The 22119-nt window shown below is 43.0% G+C and overlaps 2 protein-coding genes across 2 annotated transcripts; both read left to right on the top strand.

Moving 5' to 3' along the window:
* The first annotated feature begins 183 nt into the window (after window positions 1-183).
* On the top strand, window positions 184-10200 carry LOC119222307 (natural resistance-associated macrophage protein 2-like). Its single transcript, XM_037478839.2, has 16 exons — window positions 184-1093; window positions 2484-2573; window positions 2875-3029; window positions 3179-3301; window positions 4210-4329; window positions 5108-5214; window positions 5412-5482; window positions 5565-5632; window positions 6314-6469; window positions 6551-6709; window positions 6866-6952; window positions 7403-7522; window positions 7753-7902; window positions 8281-8354; window positions 8443-8596; window positions 8845-10200. The coding sequence occupies exons 1-16, from the start codon at window positions 1054-1056 to the stop codon at window positions 8950-8952; spliced, it is 1782 nt and encodes a 593-aa protein (XP_037334736.2). The 5' UTR covers window positions 184-1053; the 3' UTR covers window positions 8953-10200.
* A 2736-nt stretch (window positions 10201-12936) lies between these two features.
* On the top strand, window positions 12937-21372 carry ctdsp2 (CTD (carboxy-terminal domain, RNA polymerase II, polypeptide A) small phosphatase 2). Its single transcript, XM_037479207.2, has 7 exons — window positions 12937-13626; window positions 15840-16006; window positions 17250-17351; window positions 17580-17636; window positions 18255-18347; window positions 18849-19034; window positions 19649-21372. Exons 1-7 carry the CDS (start codon window positions 13566-13568, stop codon window positions 19772-19774), a joined length of 792 nt encoding a protein of 263 aa, XP_037335104.1. The 5' UTR covers window positions 12937-13565; the 3' UTR covers window positions 19775-21372.
* Window positions 21373-22119: the final 747 nt, after the last annotated feature.

The raw sequence follows: 22119 nt of genomic DNA, 5'->3' as shown, positions 1-22119 counted from the left end.
TACCGGGGGGGGGGGCACATTTCTGATTTTGTGATGTTCAAAATGAATTGAATGAATGAACAATAAGAAAAAACGAGAATCCTAGAACTCAAGTAGAATGAAAGTCTGTCAAAGGTATTATGTGTCTCACACGCGCACACACGCGCGTTTTATTTTGTAATCCGTATCCTTTCCGCGGGTTTCGTTTCCTGGGTCAACTCAGGCTGCTTCCCTGGCCGTTTCTCAATATGCGTTCTTGTGTGGACTTTTGTTCTCGTGGACTCGTGAAACGTCATCAGTCTCAGCCCGAGTACTGTTCCAATTCTCAAGTCCGCATCTGGCCGAGAACGGTCATAATACCCGGATGTGGCTCGCCCCGCCCATTTTACCGGGCATGCATCGAAGCAGGCTCGTCTGTTCTTGTGAGAGACATATATCCCAGAATGCATTTCACCTCAGCAACAGGCAACAACGACAGAGGAAAATAAACACAACTTTATGTCGAAGTTTATAAATACTACTTTTTTAAGTAACGTAATGTAATTTTCTGACTGAATAGTAAAATATTTAAGTCAAAAACTAAAATAAAAACGTATTAGCAAGACCAGCTGACGTGGTGACGTCATCAAGTCAGCTGCTGTTCCAATTGCGGAAATGACCGTTCTCCGTTCTCCCGAACCTGCGAGTCAGGACTCCCGAGTCTGTCTCCCGAGTCTATTCTCGCGGGAACGCGAGTCCGTTCTCGCCGTCTTAGGTATTGAGAAACGGCACTGTCTCAACCCTGTCACGTGACAGAAACGGGACACCGGTTTCTTGCGCGAAATGTCTCGCAGTACTTTGTCCTCCCTTGTTGTTCCTTCTCCGCCCCGCCCTCACTCACCTGTCCGGTAAATCCACCCCCTCCATTCGGTTGGGGGGGCGCGATGTGTCACAAACGTGTCTCCGTGAAGACCTCAGTGAGAATGAGACACAAGGACGCGACGAGGAGAATGCGTCCTTTAGTCGGAATGTAGCGGCTTGTTGAGTTTATTGTTTCGGACGTTTTTTTTTGAACAGGGTGTAAAGACACTGTTAATGTGGCAGAAGATGAAGTTTCTGTCCTTTCTGCGTTCAGGTGAGTCAGACTGAGTGACGTCTCATGCAATGTAGCATTTACTCATAATTATTGTGTGTAATAACACAAATACATTTGACTTTTAGGTTAAACGTATTTAAATCAGTTAACAACACCACTTCCAACAGCTGCTTACTACATGTTTAATTATTCATTTAAATTAAAAATGACGTGGATATATCATTTTGTTGCATATTTCTATAAATAGATTTTACCGCTGATGCTCCTTCCTTTGCGTTTCTATGCGTGACGTTTACTTGTGTTGAGTTTTTTTTTTTTGTGCCCTCACTCCAACACACTTGTTCTACTTTTCAACAAATACTGCGTGAGACGTGACTTTCCCCTCACGTGACCTTCGATATATCTGAATGATTTATAGTGTGACAACACTTCCGATTGACCTCGGCGTTATAACATAGCATCCACCATAAAGTTCTCACCAGATCAGTGATTTGCTGAAGATGCTGTTTCACAGAATTCCTCCATATTTGACTGTGTGTTTTATTGCACATTGTTTAAGATTGTATCCCTAATCTGGGATTGTAGAAGGTCTCTTATTTTACTTATTCTTGATTAATCGATGCACAGAGGACACTCTACTTGGGACGCCTATAAGGATGTAATGCAATCCCATTAAACAGCTCCGCCATTAATTACCCCAGGGTCTCCATAATATGGAAATGCCCTCATATTCCCCCCTCATGTTTACAAAAAGCAGTTTAGCATCTAGACACAAATACAATCAGTAATGCAACACTGCAATGTATAGAATAAACATGGAGTGAAGCATTAGCAGTTTAATTAAAAAAAAAATTACAACAACAGGATAATATATACAGAATGAACAACTTAAAGTAAGACACTGTTTAGTTTATATATCAAATATAGTATGCAGTATAAACATAAATATGTGGCATAAATAGTATTAAGTGTACTGGAGTATAGCATTAACAACACACATAGATGAAAATAAAGATGATAAACATACGTAGTTTACGTAGTCTGAACAAGTTTTTAATTGTTAGTACAGTTTGGGGGGAGAATTAATCTCATGCACACGGTGGGTCTCTCATTGACTTAGTGACCTACATTCCTACCGCCACTGTGTTTCATGGTCTGGTTTTCTTATTCAAATCATCCGTCTGTCAAACGGGGGGCAGGGGGGGGGTCAAAGTGTGCATTCCTCCACACCTGTTTTCCTGCTCAAGTTACCTTTGTGCAGGGGATTACTGACAAAATGATGACTTTGCAAAGAAGGCCTGCTACTAACGCTAATTATATTCTTTGCTCTTTTTCCTCATGGTTCTCTGCGTGTGAAGGGCTTTGTTTTGTGTGCGCTGCGATCACCTAAATGTTCAAAATCTCCGTATAATTACCCGTTTGCTTCCAGTCAGAGACCCGGTTCCTGAAAACATCCACATCGCCTCTCTGCCTCCCAGTGTTCCCACGGATCACAAGCCAGAACCCACTGGAGGACAAGGTGAAGATGTTTGTTTTGGAGACAATGCCTGTTTTTTGTGTGTTTGTGTGTAAGGTGGCTCCAAGTGACGCATCACAGTATATATGTATATATATGGTATGTATATACATATATAGTACTGGATGAATTAGCACAGAATTTGTCGTTTTTTACCGTTGCCCGTCTGTCAGTCTAATGAACAGAGACAGCTTCTTGACAATTTGCAATGTTTTAATGTACATTACAAACGAGTGCTTGCGGGGGGGGGGGGGGGGGGGGGACCTGTTCTTATCATTCCTCCACGTTTTCTTTCACATTTCAGCCGACAGCGTGGCGGAGGAGGAGAGGGCGGTGATCCGGACCACACACACACACAGAGTCCCCGGCCCTTCCTTCTTCCTCCAGAATCACAGTAATGACCCCGTTGCGAGTACTTACTTCGAACAGAGGGTCCCTGTCCCCGAGGAGAGCAGTGAGGTAATCCCCAGGAGAATGTCTGCATGTAAAGTCAAATGCTTATCTGCAGCGTAGACCTCGGGTTTGTCTTGGTTGGGTTGAAAACCATCAGCATGGAGTATAGTGTGTAAAGATGTCATGTTTGCGCCCCGTATGTCTGTGTCCTCCAGAGGGGCTTCAGTGTCCGTAAGCTGTGGGCCTTCACTGGGCCGGGGTTCCTGATGAGCATAGCCTACCTGGACCCAGGTAACATCGAGTCTGACCTGCAGTCTGGTGCTAAAGCTGGCTTTAAGGTAACTGAAGTAATGCTTGGACCAGAACAACCGGCCCCTCGCTGCTGTGTTGGCTCTGTTGTGACGGAGTGAACAGGAATGTCCGTCAATAAGGGGGCCCGGAGTTACAATTACAAGAACTCGTTAGTCAACTTCTTTGTCATCACCCGTTACCTGTTTCCTTTATTTATTCTTTATTACTGGCTAACCTCCCAATCAGGCTATTTGTATATGGCCCCCATTCAGTCATTGTAAGCTATGCTAACAATAACGCATACTGAAGGACGGGTCACGGTACTGCAGGTTAGGGCTAAGGTTTAATGTCTTTTTAAACCCTTTCCTGAAGTCGCAGAAGCTTTAAAAGTGAAGTGACCTGACCGTCGAGTTTCCCATTCAAGGCTGCAAAATATGACCAAAAACGTCACTCGCTTGTGTTAGAGAAGCACTTAAATGTCGAGATCTGGTTCGCATAACAACAAGGAAAGAAAACTGTCCCAGATAATACCTGGTGTGTTTATGTGAAATGTGAAATTGCAAATCACATGTACATTACATTGTACAAACCTGCACAGTTCAAGTTGGGGAATGTGCATGAAAGTTAATTATTGGGCGGATGCACAAAGACTCTGACCTCTCCACGTAGGTCGTCTAGTTGTCCCCCAGTTGAGTAATACATACACATCACGACAACAGCTGCGTCCCTTCTTCTCTTTCGCTCTCCTTTCAGTTGGCTTACGAGGCTCCTTTAAAACCACACCACCACAGAGAAACTTTGTCTCGTCCTGCCGTCTGCGATTACTTTGTCTTCAAATTTGCGCCCGACTCCCTGACGCCCGGCTCTCTCCTCTCCTCTCCTCTCCTCTCCTCTCCTCTCCTCTCCTCTCCTCTCCTCTCCTCTCCTCTCCTCTCCTCTCCTCTCCTCTCCTCAGCTCCTCTGGGTGCTGTTGACGGCGACCATCGTCGGCCTGCTGCTGCAGCGGCTGGCGGCTCGGCTCGGCGTCGTCACCGGGATGCACCTGGCAGAAGTCTGCAACCGCCAGTACCACGCGGTGAGATATCAGCAACCTCAGCCACAGCCATTGCGTTCATTTGTTTGAATCAATCAGCAGCAGTGCAGGAATGATGTGACCGAGGGGCCGAGCAGAATTAGTGCATGTTTGATGTAACTGCTTCACACCGTAAACAGAACTGAACCAAGTTCTTACAGTAGCTGTCATTTTGGGGGATTATATGAGCAAAATGTTCACTTGACGCCAAATGTGAGCGTGAGGTAAAAGGCCTCTTCTTCCCGAAGTGGAACCGTTACACAAAGACGTGTGACCAGACCTTTTTGTTCTCTGGAGTCAACTACTGGGATTCTTCTAGATTTTAAGAGCTGCGTGAGAAACCATTGCATGAGAGGAGCATGAGAGGAGCAACATGTTAGCGTCTGTCCAACTGCAGTGAGACGTTCCCGTGTTTAGAGGACGTGAGACACTGCTAAACAATCAGTGTTTGTGTACATAAACTGGAGCAAGTTTAAAGCTGTGAATAATGCACGGAAATAATTTGTGTTCTTTAAACCATTTCATTTCTATGTTTTCTTTTTCCTCTTTGCTTCCACAATATATTTTTTTAATTATTTAGCTGCTGATCAAATTCAAGAGCTTTCACTTTTTCACTTGAACTTTTTGGAAACATGTGACACAGATGTCTCATCAGCTACATTCATTCACAATGAATTGTCTTTTGGAGCTCAGATGTTAAATTCTTCATTTATATTTTTTTAATATATTTTGGATATTGGTGTTTTTTTTATAAATAATCGGCGCTGTGTGGTTGGTCCAGGTACCTCGGATCATCCTGTGGTTGATGGTGGAGCTCGCGATTATCGGCTCAGACATGCAGGAGGTCATCGGCTGCGCCATCGCTTTCAACCTCCTCTCCTCCGGCAGGTAATGTGAACGGACGCTGCATCCATTTATAGGCCGCTGGACTTTGGCCCATTAAGCACTCAGATCCGTAACTTGTACTAACACCACACCGTTAAATACTAAAACCAACAAAAGCCCTGAATTGGAAATATTTCAGTTGATCGTGTTAGTTATGTATAATCAGGAAAATGTTGTGTGTGTGTGTGTGTGTCCCATAGGATCCCCTTATGGGGCGGTGTCCTCATCACCATCATCGACACGTTCGTCTTCCTCTTCTTAGACAAGTATGGTAGGTTGTGGTGGTACTTTAAACAGGGAAATATAACGAAACAACCACAACAAATAAAACATCCTTATTTCTGTCCCCGCAGGCCTAAGGAAGCTGGAGGCCTTTTTCGGCTTTCTTATCACCATCATGGCCTTCACTTTTGGATATGAGGTACAAACATTCACTTATCTGGAGGCAGGACGGAGTAGAAACATTTTCTCTCCGCAATGTTGCACACATACTTCAATTAGCCTCTAAATTTGACACCGAAAATAACAACTAGAGGTGATAAATGATTGCTCCCTGCAGCTGGATTTCTCACGTGAAAACAATCAGCAAACACATTTCATTTCTCTCAAGTAATTGGAATGGGCAACTGGCCCAAACAATAAAAAAATAATAAAAGTGCTAATAAAAGGAAACGTGCCCATAGTCCCCTTATTCAAATGTTGGTGTGTGTGAAGGTTTCATAAATCCCTGGAAGGCTACATACCAACCTTTTCTTAGCCATCCAACCAAAAACCATTAAAAACAATGATTTTTATACAAATTGACAAAAAGGGCAAACAGAATGTAGGTGTTTAGGACTCTTTGCTGCACTACTTTATCAAAGCATCTAAATTGAGAATGTTTAACAATCCACCTTTATTGTAAACTTCTTTTAAATTGCTTTAAAAAAAAGGCCAAATAACGCTGAACTTTACTCCTTTAGATTTCAGCTCCCGTAGCTCAACGTCTTGTGTAGATTTTTAAACTTTAAATGTTAACAACAAACAGCTTCAGCCCAAATCTGCCCTGATGATTATTGGCTCACGGCTAACGTCTCCCCCCCCCCCCCCCCCCCCCCCGCAGTATGTGACGGTGAGTCCGGACCAGGGCGAGCTGCTGAAGGGGATGTTCCTGCCGTACTGCGAGGGCTGTGGCCCCGTTCAGCTGAGTCAGGCCGTCGGCATCGTGGGGGCCGTCATCATGCCTCACAACATCTACCTCCACTCTGCTCTCGTCAAGGTGCGATCAGCTGCTGGATGTCCGTAGCATGAAAAAATCCGCTTCACGAAACATCACACAAGTGTCCAAATGCCCCCTCAGTCTCGAGAAGTGGATCGGTCGAACAAGAAAGACGTGAGAGAGGCCAACAAGTATTTCTTCATCGAGTCGACCCTGGCGCTGTTTGTCTCCTTCCTCATCAACGTGTTTGTGGTGGCGGTTTTCGCCGAGGCTTTCTATGGCCGCACGAACCAAGAAGTGGTGAGCATCGGTGCAGCAGCTCTTCTACTCAGAGAAGAGATTCGCATTGCTTGACACAACAAACAAAAAAAAGGTGTGTGTTTCTTTTCGTTGGCTGCTTTCTACAGACCTGTGTGTGTGTGTGTATGTGTGTGTGTGTGTGTTTTTTAATTCCAGAACGAAGTCTGCAATCAAACAGGAAGTCCTCATTCAAATCTTTTCCCCTTGAACAATGAAACACTGGAGGTGAACCTCTACAAAGGGGTGAGTTCAGTCCAGTAAGTGAACTTCGGGTAGGATTTATATGATTGAGGAATACAATTGAAGTAAATTAAGCTCCAAAAACCCTGCCTACAATACCCATAAAGCATCACAGTTTGTAACGCAGAATTTGGGACAATAAAGAGATATTACGAGATTAAATGTTTTAAGCTCCCAATCAACTCCAGAAGGAAATATCTGTCTCTTGAGCTGGTAAATGCTCCTCTGTGTACAGTGCTCTTTTAAAAATGGGGTTAAAGAGGCTAAAATGCTAAATTGAGGTCAAAGTGATAATTCTCTGTAGGTTTTTCATTAGGAGTAACCCCGCTCACATTTGCCATAGTCCGTTTGGTCCGTGTCGTGTTTTTATTGAGCTCCGTGGGACTTTACCGGTGACCTAAAGGCTGCTGGCCAGTTGACCCCGACTTCTGTGACGGCGGCTCTGGTTTTCAGGGAGTGGTGCTCGGCTGCTTCTTTGGCCCGGCGGCGCTCTACATCTGGGCCCTGGGGATCCTTGCAGCTGGCCAGAGCTCCACCATGACCGGAACGTACTCCGGCCAGTTCGTCATGGAGGTTAGTGGAAGAGGGAGGAACCGGCATTTTACCCCCAAAATGTGACACGGACAGCGGGAATGTCGGAGCCGTTTGACTTCACCACAAACCCACATCACTCCGTTGTGTTGGTGGCTTTACAGCAAAAATGCCTTTGTGGGATCAGGCTTTATTAATGTGAGTAATGACGTGCACGCGGTCCGCTAGTGCCGCTTCCTCTCAAATCCCACCCAATGCTTCTCCGTCCTCAGGGTTTCCTGAACCTGCGCTGGTCGCGTTTCGCCCGGGTGCTGTTGACCCGCTCCATCGCCATCACTCCCACGCTGCTGGTGGCCATCTTCCAGGATGTGCAGCACCTGACGGGCATGAATGACTTCCTCAACGTGCTGCAGAGCATGCAGGTCAGGCCACGGTGAAGCTTCTTCTTGCCCCTGGCAGCTTCATCAGCATCGCTTTTTCTTTCCTCCATTCATATCACATTTTAACTTTTTGCTCTCATAGCATTTTCTCATGATTGAAATATTAAGTAGCTAGTTCCACGATGGAAAAGTCTTGATCTCATAGTATATAATATATCTTATATATTTAAGTAGCCACAATAATGCAAGCTTTTTAACTGTACTTTGACAAAGCAGTGTGCTTTGGAGGAATCCTTTCAACAAGAAAATAAAATGTGTTTTAACTGTTCTTCCAAATCTTTTCATTGTTGATTTCTCATGAAATGGTGTGAACACCATTTTAATATTATAACAATAATATTATTCGTTCTTCTCTCACAGTTGCCATTTGCCCTCATTCCCATCCTCACGTTTACCAGTTTACCATCTCTCATGAATGAGTTTGCCAACGGATTGTAAGTTCATCCACATCATAAAGATCAAATATTTGGTTTTACTATATACATATATATATATATATATATATTTGTGTTTACCCTGCAGAGTGTTTAAGATCGGAGGAGGACTCGTGATCCTGATGGTGTGTTCCATCAACATGTACTTCGTCGTGGTCTTCGTGAGCGGCCTGGACAGCGCGTGGCTGTATGCGCTGGCAGCCGTCCTCAGCGTAGCATACCTGCTGTTTGTGGGATATTTGGTAAGTGACATTAGGGGAGTGGAAGAAGGTCGTTCCAGCTACAGTATAACCACCACTGTGGAATGTGGCCATTTATGTTGTTTCTATTTTCCCCTTTCATTTTTCAGTTGCATTTTATTCATCAGATTTTATTTCCTGCTTTTAAGTTGTTACTGGTGTCTGTCGAGGGTCGTTTGCATCCTTGCGTACGCTGCACACGTCATCTTTGTCTAATCAGTACATTTTGAATCTCTGCGTCCGTGCTGCAGGTGTGGTTGTGTCTGATAGCTCTGGGAGTTTCCCGCCTGGATCCGACCACCAGGAGAGGGAACGACATGACTATCCTGATGGAGCAGCGGCCAGAGTTTGACTCCTGAATCAAATACGGACCTTTATTTCTACGGTGCAGCTGTGAGGAACCCGATTGACCTTTTTGGATCTGCTCATGCCAATGTATTTATAATAAGGGTTCAGCAGATTAATGGAATAGATGTTTTTTGGTATTTTCATTGTTTTTATATGAAGTCACAGCCCAAATATTGACTTTACAGAACATTTGAGATGGGCTTTGCCAATTTGACAGGTTTACAGGTGTGAATTAGGTTTTACCTAATGTTAACAAATAGATAACTTTAAACCTGACAGTTGCAAGATTCGTCTAGTCCATTTTAATGTGGCCTTAAAGTAGGATAACTGAATACTAAGAAGAAAAAGTGACACATTGCATCACAGCGTAACTTTCCTGTTTTACACTATATCACTCTGATATTGCACCATGACGGTCCTTTTCTAAAATAAAATACAGAAGACATTACACCGAACACATTATGAAAAACTCTCAATAAAAACGAGAACGGTATTGGACAAAAAATAATTTGTGCACGGTGAAACCATTAGGGAATAATAATGATAAAAATAATAATACGTTTATTTATTTATAAATAATGTATGGACCCAGATAACCAACGTAAACAACACAACAGCTTCAAGCAGCACAAAAAGTTATAATGACACAAAAACATTTTGAAAGGTTGAATTAAATCAGCTGCGATGCAGTTTTTACCATGAACACAAGGAGGCAGTGCAGGCCGCCAAAGACACTGCTGGGACACAATAAATGTCCTACCACCGGAGCTGAACAACATATTAAATTACATGGTGTGTTACATCACATTTTATGAGTTACATCACATTTCATCTCGTCCTTACAGCTGTAAAGGCTCGGCAACAAATGCAATAGAAGGAGCTGCAGTGATTTGAGTGCTTTTTCCCTGTGCATTCACTTACAATTTGACACCCCCGAGGCGATCGCTTGCCTGAAGATTTTCAACTATTGTGCAACCGCAAGCGAGACCCGCTGGTTTCGGTGTTGCTTGAATTCCGGCCTTGAAGTGCTTCAGCATTTACAAGCCCACCAGAGGGATAAGGCTTTTCTTTGCATTGTGGCGGGCAGAGTTATGTAAGAGAGCAGAGGGCTCTTCCCACCGCCCCTCTCTGTTTTTGTTTTTCTCAATGAGCCAATGTATCCCTGCCGAGGCCTCACAGCCTGTCCAGTAGGCCCCTTTCCTGGAAACATTGCCTAGCAGAGGCCACTCAGGGGCAGGCCTGCAGAAGTAGGAGGGGAGGGGAGGATACGGCGAGGGAGGGAGGGTGGGCGCTTCCAGCAAATCACATGATCGTAGACCCTTCGACCCGGGCCTTACGAGAGGCACAGACGCTCCAAGAACGTTTCAACAGCTAGTTTTTCATCAACGTGATTGGATGTGGCAATGCGTGGCCGAGTGCACGAGGCAGTGAGGAGACGCTGTGGATTCCTAAGGTGTGAAATGTAGAACAGACCCACAACAGCCTGATGGAGTGTGTTTGTGTGTTTTCCTCTGTGTGCGTATGTAAGAGGTGAATGGTTGTTTTTTTTTGTCACCACTAATGTCAACATCACTACAGTTTTTTTGCAGTTTAACTTGTTGGATAGTTTTGTAAATAATATGTCGAAGTCTGATCTCATATTTACCACTGATTTTAACATTAATATAATAAGGTATTTAAACATGTGTAATTTCTTTTTGCAGCTAAACGCCCAATGTTGTTTACCATTGCTTTCTATAAATGACTGATTTCATTGATTTCGATGCTAAAAGAAATATTTAAATTATATAAAATAAAAACAAAAGTATTATTACATTTTAAGTGCCACAAAACAAACACAATAAACAGCAACGGAATACAGGCATTGTGTGTAAGGATTACTGAAAAAAATAAATAAAGAATGACATTAGCTTATATGCTTTTGTTCAGAGGAACTTTTGGTTTGAAATGTGTCACACTTAAGAGTCATTTCTAAATGCACCTTGTGTTGTTGTTGTTGTTGTTGTTGTGTACACGCATGCGCATTAGTCCGGGTAGCTGGTGAAAGACGTATGGAGGTCTAATGTGTACCTGATGATGGAAGTCACATGTGTTTGGAAATCTTACCCCAGGAGTACGACAACGGCAGCTGCCGCAGCGCTTTTTCCTTTGTTTGCTCTTCTTCTCAGAGGACTGCAAAATGATAAAGAGAGTGGCAAGACGCACCAGAGATCAGGCTAAGATAATCCATTTTTTCCAATTGAACTTGGTAAACAGGGTATCGGCTTTTGACCAAATGACTTTTTCCAGCTGTGCGGTCCATACTTATTTTATATGTATTTTTACACAGATCTGTCAGTGCTGCCCTAAAACACCCGACACCAGGAATGCAAACAGTGGAGCCGTTCTTGTTTATGTCTTGCATTGTGGCGACTGTGGGCACTGGCAGAGCTTGTGGTGTAAGGGGCCCACATGCGTTTGGAATGGATCGTTTTTTTAGTTCAACTGTGTAGTTACTGCTTTATTAAGACATTTATTTTATTGATCCTCTCTAAATTCTGCAGCTCAACTGTTTTGCACTTTGAGTTTTCTACAACAATCGTGTGTTTCTGTTGTAAATGAATATATAGACAATACTCCTATTGCTAAACTCCACACCACAGGTCTTGCATGTGCAGAGACAGTGATGGGATCAGGGGGATTTACTCAAGAGGTATCAGACAAAAAGGACGTACTGCAGAACCTCCAAGCTGTAAATGACTGCAGCAACTGGTTAACCACATTGCCTGCAGGGATTTCAAAGCCCCTTATTTATGCAAACAATGTAAAACGAATGTGTTTCTCTGCGTGTAATCTTTGTTATTGACGGTAAAGAGAAAATGATGTGGAAATACAGGAATTTTCTGCTGCTGAATACAACATAATTGAATCAAATACAATAGAAACGTTAGAAATGTTTATAGCTCTCCTGTATTCCGATCTAAATAATTACATAGTTGACAGTTGATTACACAGTTGATTACATATTATACTTGTCTTTTGACCAGTCTCGGGGGAAAACTAACTGCCTTTGAGACTGAAGTTGCACAAATGTTTGGTCATTGGCATAATTTAGTGGTTTCCAAAGAAAAGTCCCCCAGCAGTTTTCAAGCCCAAACAACGTTACAGCTTCATTTTCTTATTGTGTAAGTAAAGGGAAGCAAATGGAGAGAGAAAATAAAAAAGCAACCTGGGTCATTGGTGTCACTCTGATCTCTGTTTCCCCCCATAAAGTGGTACTGAGGACAGTTACTGTGTAGTTTTGCATGGAGATGCATCAACATCAAACTCTTCTGGTAGGGACATATTTAGTGCAAACGGATGGGGTCCTCAGATGGACGTAAACGCGAAACATCTGCCGTGTATCAAATTGCATGTTTAGTGTGATGTATCCTTCAATAGGTAATCAAATAAGCTCAAAACCCATTTGGGTTTTCTTGCTATTCAGAGGTTGCCGCATTGCACTTTAGCAAATTAAAACCGTGAGTTGTGTTTGTAAACTAAAAGGTTAGCGTAAAACATCAAATTATTCCCTACACTTTTGGGGTTACATGTTAAAGTCAGCAAATGACCCATATTGTATTTTTTTTAGATAAATGCATTATTGTGACCCACAATTAATTATTTCTCCAAATTATCTGCTTCAATGATTAGAGTTGACCAACACTCAAAAAATGCGTTGTACAAACATTAAATAAGTATTTTAATATGAAATAAAAACCCAAAGAATTGTAATTAAACTATAATAATTAACTAATTAAGATATTACACATTACAGGCCATCCATCTAATATTAACGACTCGTAGGTTAATGCAGTTGCTTAAATTAACAATATTTTTTATCTAATTGTAAAATCAGCGCTGGAATGTCTTCGGCGGTGCAGCGCATGCAGAACGGGGAGGAATGCATTGGCCACGCCCCCCACCTCCCATGTGCCCAATCAGGTACCATCACGGTTTCAAGGCGCCCGCGGAGTCTCAACCGTAGAAAAACAAAGCCTCGGATAACAACAAAACTCATATTTTATATTTAAGTGCACACGTGAATCCATTTTATTCACTCGAACCCGACCGTAGAGGTCGATTCCCGTTGTTTACCGCGGCCGTTTAAAGCCTTTCGGACGATGTTGTTTATTTGTAGTAAGGGGGGGCTTGAAACCGCCCTCCCTTGCCCCATTTCCTCGGTTGTTTTCCTTCTCTCGCCTGGATTCTCCATGTTGTTGGTGCAAGAGTGAAGCCTTCGCAGCGTCGGGTAGAGGGGGGCTGCTCGGCGATACCACCCCGTAATAGTAGTGGTAAACCCGAGACGACGGAGCTGACAGAGTTTAATATAGCCTCCAAAAACATATCCAAGTGCCTTGCCCCCTCTCCGAGTGGCGGACATCCGAGAAAAGAAGAGGAAGAAGAAGCAGCAGGCGCGTCGGCGGGGGAATAAAGAAACCTCGGAACCAGATAAATCCTTCTCTCGTCGGGGATCGTTTCCGAGGGCGTATGACAAGTTACCTCGGCGAATAATTGAGTCGGCTTTTCAACAAAACCCAATGAGGGATGCCCATCGGTGCTCGGGGACTGGATTTGAGGATTTTGAGGGCTCCGTGATTGTCAGATGGAAAGTTCTGTTATCACCCAAGTGCAGAAAGAAGACGTTCAAGTGTCACCGAAAACAGGTGAGACGGGCCCGGCTGTTTTTATTTCTTCCCTCCTTCTGCGTGCCCTTTTTGAAGTGTGCCACTATATCTCTTCCGTTTGGTCCTCGTGGTGTTTATTACTGGAACATTTCTTTTTTCCCTGCTGGACTGAGGAAGCTGTTGTGCGCCCATTTGACAGTTTGAGCGCTGCGGTCAAAGAGGCGCATCGCCCCCCACCCCCAACCATTGTTTTTTTACATTTACCAAACACATCTGTAATAGTTAGATGTTATCCGTCGGAGATACAGAGCCAAAGGGTCTCGAGCAATCATAATGTGCTTACTGGCTGGAAGGATTTTGCCACAAAAAAGGCATTTTTTCCCCCTCTTACCTGCAGATAAATATCTTATAGAATAAGAATTTAAAGCTAAATAACGTCCACCAGAGGCGAGATTACGGTGTAGATTTCACACAGCTAAACCCGATACTATTGAGCATAAGGTCCTGTTTAAATGCACAGTCTCCATTATGGGCATTCCATCTAGAGCTTATTGTTGACCCTGTTTTTTGTGTTGCGTTTAAATCTCTGTTGTTTACCAACCTGTGTGTTGTAGAATATTTCTAATCGGTGCTGACGACCATCACCAGCTCTCCAAAAAAAAAAACCAAGCTGCTGTGTATTTATGCCGATCAGGTTCCAGCTTGTTTGGCACATATATCCCACTACTACCAGGTGCAGCCCGCCTGCACCGTACTACAGTGTGAACCAAGCTGTTGCTGCATTTACAAACTATTGTGTTTACTACTACTCTGTTCACATTTTAAGGGGCTGGAGGGGGGTGCTGGTGATGGTGTGGGAGGGGCGGGGGGGGGTCACACCTCAGTGACTAACAACTGCTGCACTGTTCCCAAGTTTGCTTGCTTGCTTGTTTGTTTGTTTGTTTGTTTGTTTGCTGTTTTTACTTGCTGGACCAAAGGTACAGTTTGTGTATTCCTAGCGCCGATTGCACGTCGGGACTGTGCAGACGTACCAGGTGCCGCGTTGTTGACAGCGGAATGCACAAACACGCCCCTCTCGCTCACGCCCATTGGAGCGCCGTTTCAAAGATTGCGCTGTTTTGCGCGCCGTGCTCGCGGCTTCAGGTGTCCGCCTTTCCCCAACACCCCCCCCCCCCCCTCCGCCCCGCCCCCCCCCCCCATTCATGTTTCATTCGGGTTTGGTTGAGATGAAACGTCACAAATGGACATCGGCGGGATTACTCTGCGGTCGCAGCGGGGTTGTGTGGCGTGTTTGTTACGTCACACCGCCGTCCTGTGGGAAATCAATAGGATGCTTTATGCTGATTGTCTGTAATGAATCGGGGTTCACGGCGGTGCTATATGTGATTCCACTTATTGGAATATCTTGATTTTTTTTCAGGAAATAGGGTGCAGGACTAATAAAGGAATGACCTAATCAAGTCCCCTTTGTCTGTTAAAGTGTTGTGTAACATGTATATCTGTGCGAGTGCATTATGTCGTCAGAGCACTGAGGTCATTACAGAAAATAATAATAATTTAAAAAGTACACCTCTCTCCCTGCACTTTATCAACAGTTCCTATTTCTAGAATACTTTACTGCAATACAACTGTATTGCTGGGTGGTGCAAATTGTGTTTGCAAGTCCCCACGTGATAAAAGCCACCAGAGGGAACTTGCAGGAATGTTTTTCTCCCTCTCTTTTTTCACTACGAGTGGTGTGTGTGTGTGTGTCTGGGACACTCCTGGTTATGGTGACTGATCAAAGACACGCCCGGAGCATTGAGCTGTGACTGATTGTGCGGCTCAATACCTGACTCTCTGCTCCGGGCTTCAGGCAGCCCTGCAAGGTCTCTGAGTTTAAAATGGTTTGGAATGTTTTCTGTATGTGTTTCCTGTTTAAGGTAGTGCTGAAAAGTGTGGGTTTTCCCGCCCTCTGTGATTATATAACATGCACCAGCCATTTCCAGCAGCAGAGGCAGGCGCATTAAAAACAGATTTCCAATGCGTGCTGTGCCATCCCTGTAGAGGAGAAAGATGGGTGGCGCGCCCTTTAGGAAAGGGAAAGCTCGTTCCACATGTCACAAGTGGATGATCATTAATTATACTGAATATGAATAGCTGCTGACACGATTTGTTTTGTCTATGAACTTAACGTTCCCCACAAGACTTCCCTGTTGACGACGTTTCACTCGGTTTCCTCATGAAAGTCTCTCTTCCTCCGTGCGTAACAGGCAAGGTGAGCCGCTCTGCCCTGAAACAGCCTCGGAGTTGTAACATCTTCAAAGCGCTCTTCTGTTGCGTCCAAGCCCGGGATGGCTCCAAACAACAACCACCACCAACACCACCACCTCCCCATCAGGGCTTGCTGGAGTCACAAGAAAATGGGACGGTTGTCAAGGTAACACCATTCTTATTCCAGCAATGTTCACATCACTGAAAACAATTTCAAGACCTCAATTCAGTCCGGCTTTGGTTTTTCTTTATGCAAGGTTTCCCTTCCTTGTCATACCTCCTCACACACACACACACACACACACACACACACACACACACACACACACACACACACACACACACACACACACACACACACACACACACGCACAGTGCTTACCATACAAGAGAAAGTGTTTAAATAGTTTGGACATCTGCAGGGAATAAACTAAACAGGCTGCTGTAAAAAAAAGAGCTTAATAGGGTCTCGAAGCATTATTTTTTACAACTGCAGTGCGCACTAAAACCTCTACCGCACCTGCTCTGAACATCTTGAAGGGCTAACCGCAACTGTCTGCGGATATGAAATAGCTTTGATGTTCACACTTGATCTACCGAGGCAGATAAGAACGACAGAGCGACCATGATTCCTTTAGGCAGACGGCGTGTAGAGAATGGTGTATTGTGTGCCTAGTAATTGCTGAGGAGGAGAAAAAAATAAAGCCTTGAGCGCACGGCGCACTCGGCTGACCACGCTGGTGAACGCTGTCAACCTGATTAGAGCATGGGTACCATGTAAGGGGCATCTTAATGAGATGCTGTGGTTGGTCACATTTGAAGAGTGTCCTCGAGCACCAGGAAGCAGCATCTGCAGGACCTGATTATTGTCTGGATCCTTAATGAAACCAAATTCAAATGTTGGTGCTGATTATTATTATTATGTTGCATAGAATTGATTAGTAAAGGGAAATTATATTGGTGGTGTATATTATTTGTTCCCAGTCTTAATTTCCATCCTCAACGGATAATGTGATAACATTATATAATATAGTGTTATTTAATTTAAGATTAACTGTGCTCATCAAAAGCCTAGAATTAACTAGGATATATAAAATGTTTTCTCCCTCTAGGTGAATATCTAGAGATGCTTTTGGGGAATATAGGGAAAGACATAAACATGATAATCTAAAGATTTGCAGCCATGAAGTGAATAATGAAGCTCACACCTTCATTTGCACATACATGCAGCAGAGTATAATTTCCCAGAGGTGAAACTTAACGGCCAAGGTGTGATTATCTTATAAATTATTGTTCCATCAGCGCTTATAATGCTCCCTACGAATAAACAATACACAACACTAATTGCATAGGTGCATGTTGGAGAGTATTATTTTTCTTTAAAAAAAAGTATTGTTGTGTCTTCTCAGCATCCTGAACCGAGCCTCCTACCTGAGATAGAGGCCCAGGACCAAGGGAAGTTATGCGTGGTCATAGACCTGGATGAGACCCTGGTGCACAGCTCATTCAAGGTACCAAAGCAAACAAATAAGCTCATTGTCTCCATGTTTATCTTCTAAAACCATTACATGTGCTCGTGGAACATCAAGTGAATGACATTCTGTGATTTCTGGCAGCGGTGTGCAGGCTGCTTCTTAGTATTCAGTTGTTGTATAATGCCATGTGAATGCACACAGCGGGCCCATTTGAATGAGCAAACCAACCAACTCCCTCTATGTTCCCCCCCCCCCCCCCTGCAGCCTATCAGTAATGCAGACTTCATCGTGCCTGTGGAGATAGAGGGGACCACACACCAGGTATAATGCTGTTGTGAGTGTGTTTGCTGGGGAGCGGAGGGGGTTTTGCTCGTGGATGTACGTCGATGTGTTTGCAGCGGTTGCTGAAAAGGGGATGGGTCTTGAAACTGATCGGCCAGGTTTCGTTCTGACGAGGGCGTACGGAGCCCCCTACTGGCCAGATGTTGAACAGGGATGAGAAAGTGGAAGTGAATGCGTCAGCAAGGAAACGAGTGGTTTCAGTCGGATTCATCGAAAATGTCATAACAAGTGATGCAGTACACATTGCTGCCTCTGCGAAGATGTCGTAAAGTGCTCAACCGGCGCACTGTGGTGAACCATCTGTCTGACTTGGGCGCAGAGCTTCTAACTAGCGGACATATGGAAACGTAATTAGGAGAGAAACAAGATTCCTGGGACCCCATCTGAGGGTTGGCATCCACCGTGGGCCTCTGCCTGGTTCAAGTAATCCAGGATAGGCTGGTTAACACTGGCACGGCCTATTCTTGATTACTTGTTTCAGGAACGGGCCATTTACAGCCGACGGACGAGGAGCAGAGGTTCATGACCCAGATGTGACAAATTGCATTTAAATGACATTGACGTCCTCCTGTTACTAATGGTCTGTTGGTATTACAGGTGTATGTACTGAAGAGGCCGTACGTGGATGAGTTCCTGCAGAGAATGGGAGAGTTGTTTGAATGTGTGCTGTTTACAGCCAGTCTTGCAAAGGTACAGTACATCCTGAAATAGATCTATTGTGTATTCTAGTATTTTTTGTTCAAATGTTTGATGTCTTGTCAGATTTATCTAAGAGATTTCTTATGCTTTTTCTTGCCCCGTAGCACTCTTTGATGTGATAGAAGCTGCTTTACATGCTGTTAGTCACCTTAGTGGACACCCGCTTCATTAATAAATCTATAGTTTGTTTTCTGTTTGCTTCAACGCCTTTTCAGCCTAATTATAACCTAATTAAGTCGACATTTATGCTTAAATACATTACAATTGGTTCCCCCAATGCTCCATAGCTAACCAAACCAACTGTCTGAGCTACTGTTACCTTGCTAACATATATTAGTGTTATTAATTATTTATTTAGAATGGATAGAATAGGATTGGCAATGTTTTAGCTATTGGCTGTTAGAAATAAATATCCACCATTAGTTGACATTGCTTCATTAGTCCAACCTGCTTTTCCCACACCTGCTCCCCACCCCTCATGGCCTACATCAGTACGCCGACCCCGTGACGGACCTTCTGGATCAGTGTGGCGTGTTCCGAACCCGGTTATTCCGGGAATCCTGTGTATTCCACCAGGGCTGCTATGTCAAAGATTTGAGCCGCCTGGGCAGAGATCTCCAGAAAACCCTCATCCTGGATAACTCTCCTGCCTCCTACATCTTCCACCCTAACAATGCTGTGAGTGCTTCTGACACATATGACCCGTCTCCATCAGTATAACTAGTTTAATGCAAATACAAATATTGATAACATATCACATCCTCACTGACCTGATTAAGTGTCGGTGGTCAAACTCAATTTGGATGAAAACTAGATAAACTGTGAGATTATGTTCTATAAAACGATGAATCCCGCAAAATGACCCAAGTTAGCAGATTCATTCGTTGAAAAAAATGTTTTCTTCATTTCATGACCGCAAATGATGATTATTCACATAATCACAAAATCTGCGCATTTCTAGGATAATTTACAGCAGCATAACGGCTTATGGCTGGGGGAGTTTATTGTCTCCCTTAATAACCTTTGAGCTCTTCACATGCACCTCTGGAGACAATTACCAAGGACCCCGTCAGGTGTGATGATGTACTGGGCGGTTTGTGTCCCCTGCTGTAGAGCCTTACAGGGCTCGACCCGGCACATCACATGCATCATGTTTCCAGTCAGGATGCTTTCTGTTGTTTAAAAGAACCGTACACCGCACATTTCGGACACATTTGCATTTGCTTGTTTTTTGTTGGTTCATTTCCAATGTGATTATTTAATTTGTGAGTGACTTGTTTGTTTTTCGACAGGTTCCCGTGGTGTCATGGTTTGATGACGTCGACGACGCTGAGCTGCTCAACCTCCTGCCTGTGTTTGAGGAACTCAGTCAAGCCGATAATGTCTACACCCAGCTGGACCAGCTGCGTGAACATTAAGTCCTCTGTGGACAATTGGGCCTTCTATTGACAAAAGATGCTAAGAGTTTTCAGATGTCCTCCAGGCCTCCACACAAAATCTTCTGTTTAGAAAGCCGTTTTTGCGTGGAGGTAAAGGAAATCCTAAGCCTGAAAAGCACAACGTGTTTGGCTCAGCTGAAGCTGTAGATTGCAATCTGAGGCCTTTCATCTGAGCTTCAGTGCTGATTATTGACAACCACTATTGGAAAGAGCGGGAATCAACAACCAAAGCAACCCCATCACAATCACTCCGGTTACAATATTAAAGTGGTTCTTTTGCCAAAGCAGAAGCCTGCCTGCCCTGACTTGACTTTTGGACATTTTTTCATTTTTGTGCCTTTTATGGAACAAAAAAAAAAAAAACATCCGCTCTTTTTCTTTTTAAAATTTTCCACCAGATTTTATACATTTATTGATTTCATTTTGTAGGTTCTTTTATAAGGAAATCTATTTTTAAACAGTGAACATGGTTCCTTTATGCAACCCAGTTCTGAAAGTACCTCTTCTGTAGCCGGTCAATAATTGCATTCAATAGATGTAAACATTACTGTAGCCTTATTTACCTTTTTAAGGGAGCAGCAAAAGAAAAGTGTATTTCACTTATTTGTACTATAAATATAATTTCTACAAACCATGCAAATATACATCTTTAATGGTCGGATTAGTGTGTGGTATAAGTTAAGTAAACAGGGTGAAATCTTGTCTTTGATGGTCCGTTGAAAGCAGACACTGGAACATGTTGGCACATAGGACGACCATAAATGCCAGTTTTCATTCGAGTTTTAATAATAACTCGTTTGTTACTATGTTTTTCTTGTATTACTATATGACAAACAACTTGCACTTGTTTTATATTGACAGTGCTGAAAGTAAAAATCTGTGCCTTTTTGATATCCGGTCAGAGAACGGTGTACTGCCTGAAAGAGATTTGTAGGCCTACACGCTCTGATGTGTCATGCTGAGCGTGAGTAAACACTGTCGAGAGCAAGTGTAATGCCGCGTGGCTGTGGTACTTGCAGTGCAACACTTGAAATATCAAATTTTTTAGCATGTGTGAGTGTTTTTGCTATATTTATTGGCCAAAAATCTGTGTTGTCCAGTACTTCTTAATGCTTAACATTGTTTTGTAGTCCATTTGCCTACTTTGAGGCTGGCCTTGTGTTTTATCTGTGCCTAAAAATCAGACATTTTGCTAGCAAGGTTCAAAGATAATTCAAAACTCAAGCAATTAAATAAAATAAATAAATAGATTCAAATCCAACGTTGAATCATGCAAGAACACGTTTTCTTTTTCCATTTTATATTCAGTAAGATATTTTGTGCGGGGTGTTTCCTGGGTAATACGGTTTTTCAATAATGTTTAATATCTGATGCAATTATTGCCTGCTTGTTAACTAGTAAAACATGACAATGAAATTGTTCCAATTGTGATGACCAAAAGTATTTGTTTAGACAGTTACAATTTGTCTTTGTGTATCAGAATGAATCAAACACTAATTTGTCTACCCAATCTGACCAAAAGTTTAAAAAAAGGTGCTACCACTTTTTATTTTCTAATAAAAATTGGTTATATTGTACAGTCTTTGTCATTGTTTTTCTATCCCGCGACACTGAAGGATACATCTCTTCATGTATCTGAAAGCATAGAATAAAGTTCACTGTCTGTACTTTTAAACCAAAACAAATGATCTTTTAAAATCATTAAATTTTGTACAATAAAGTTCTATTCACACCTTTGGGCTAGTAGGTTTAAAAATCGTATTTTTGATCCATCTCTCTGTACTACTTGCACTGATGAACATATCGTTGGCCATCAGTATTTTTTTACACATTTTATTCTCAACATGAACGTTGGTGAGATTTATATTGTATACTATTTATTTATATTTTACCGTACTACATTGATCTTACAGCTACAACATTTATCACAGTAAGGGAAGCAGTTTTTGCAGGTTTTGTTATACATATAATGACATTTCCTTTTACTACATTTTGTTGTTACTTTGTACTAAATTAAACTGCTGGATGCGCGACTTTTACGTACAACACTGACCGTGTATTAATCAAAAGAACGAGACCTCTTACACGTAAAAGTTAAATGAAAATATTCATGAGACGTTGCATTTAGTTGCATCATGTCCGCAATGATTCATCAAGATTTACGCTCTACTCCTAGGAACATATTTAGTGTTTTAATAGAGTAGAGCCAACGTAGTCTTTGAATCACAGCCTTTATTAGTCGTGTGGTCGAAATTGAATGGCTGACTGCTTATAAAATACCAAAAGTCCAGTTTTTACTCGTTTGAAATGGAGCAGCTTAAGTT

The sequence above is a fragment of the Pungitius pungitius genome, chromosome 1 (genome assembly GCF_949316345.1).
Source record: "Pungitius pungitius chromosome 1, fPunPun2.1, whole genome shotgun sequence".
NCBI classification, from domain to species: domain Eukaryota; kingdom Metazoa; phylum Chordata; class Actinopteri; order Perciformes; family Gasterosteidae; genus Pungitius; species Pungitius pungitius.
Note: the sequence above shows the minus strand (reverse complement) of the source record. Positions and strands in the feature narration are given on the sequence as shown.

Bases quoted from the DNA above. Each gene is read 5' to 3' on its own strand.
- LOC119222307 (XM_037478839.2), top strand. From the start codon at position 1,054: ATGTGGCAGAAGATGAAGTTTCTGTCCTTTCTGCGTTCAG. The intron at 3,302-4,209 runs GTAACTGAAGTA...TCCTCTCCTCAG, and splicing joins GTGCTAAAGCTGGCTTTAAG to CTCCTCTGGGTGCTGTTGAC. The intron at 5,633-6,313 runs GTACAAACATTC...CCCCCCCCGCAG, and splicing joins CCTTCACTTTTGGATATGAG to TATGTGACGGTGAGTCCGGA.
- ctdsp2 (XM_037479207.2), top strand. From the start codon at position 13,566: ATGGAAAGTTCTGTTATCACCCAAGTGCAGAAAGAAGACGTTCAAGTG. The intron at 17,637-18,254 runs GTATAATGCTGT...TTGGTATTACAG, and splicing joins TAGAGGGGACCACACACCAG to GTGTATGTACTGAAGAGGCC. The intron at 18,348-18,848 runs GTACAGTACATC...GGCCTACATCAG, and splicing joins TTACAGCCAGTCTTGCAAAG to TACGCCGACCCCGTGACGGA.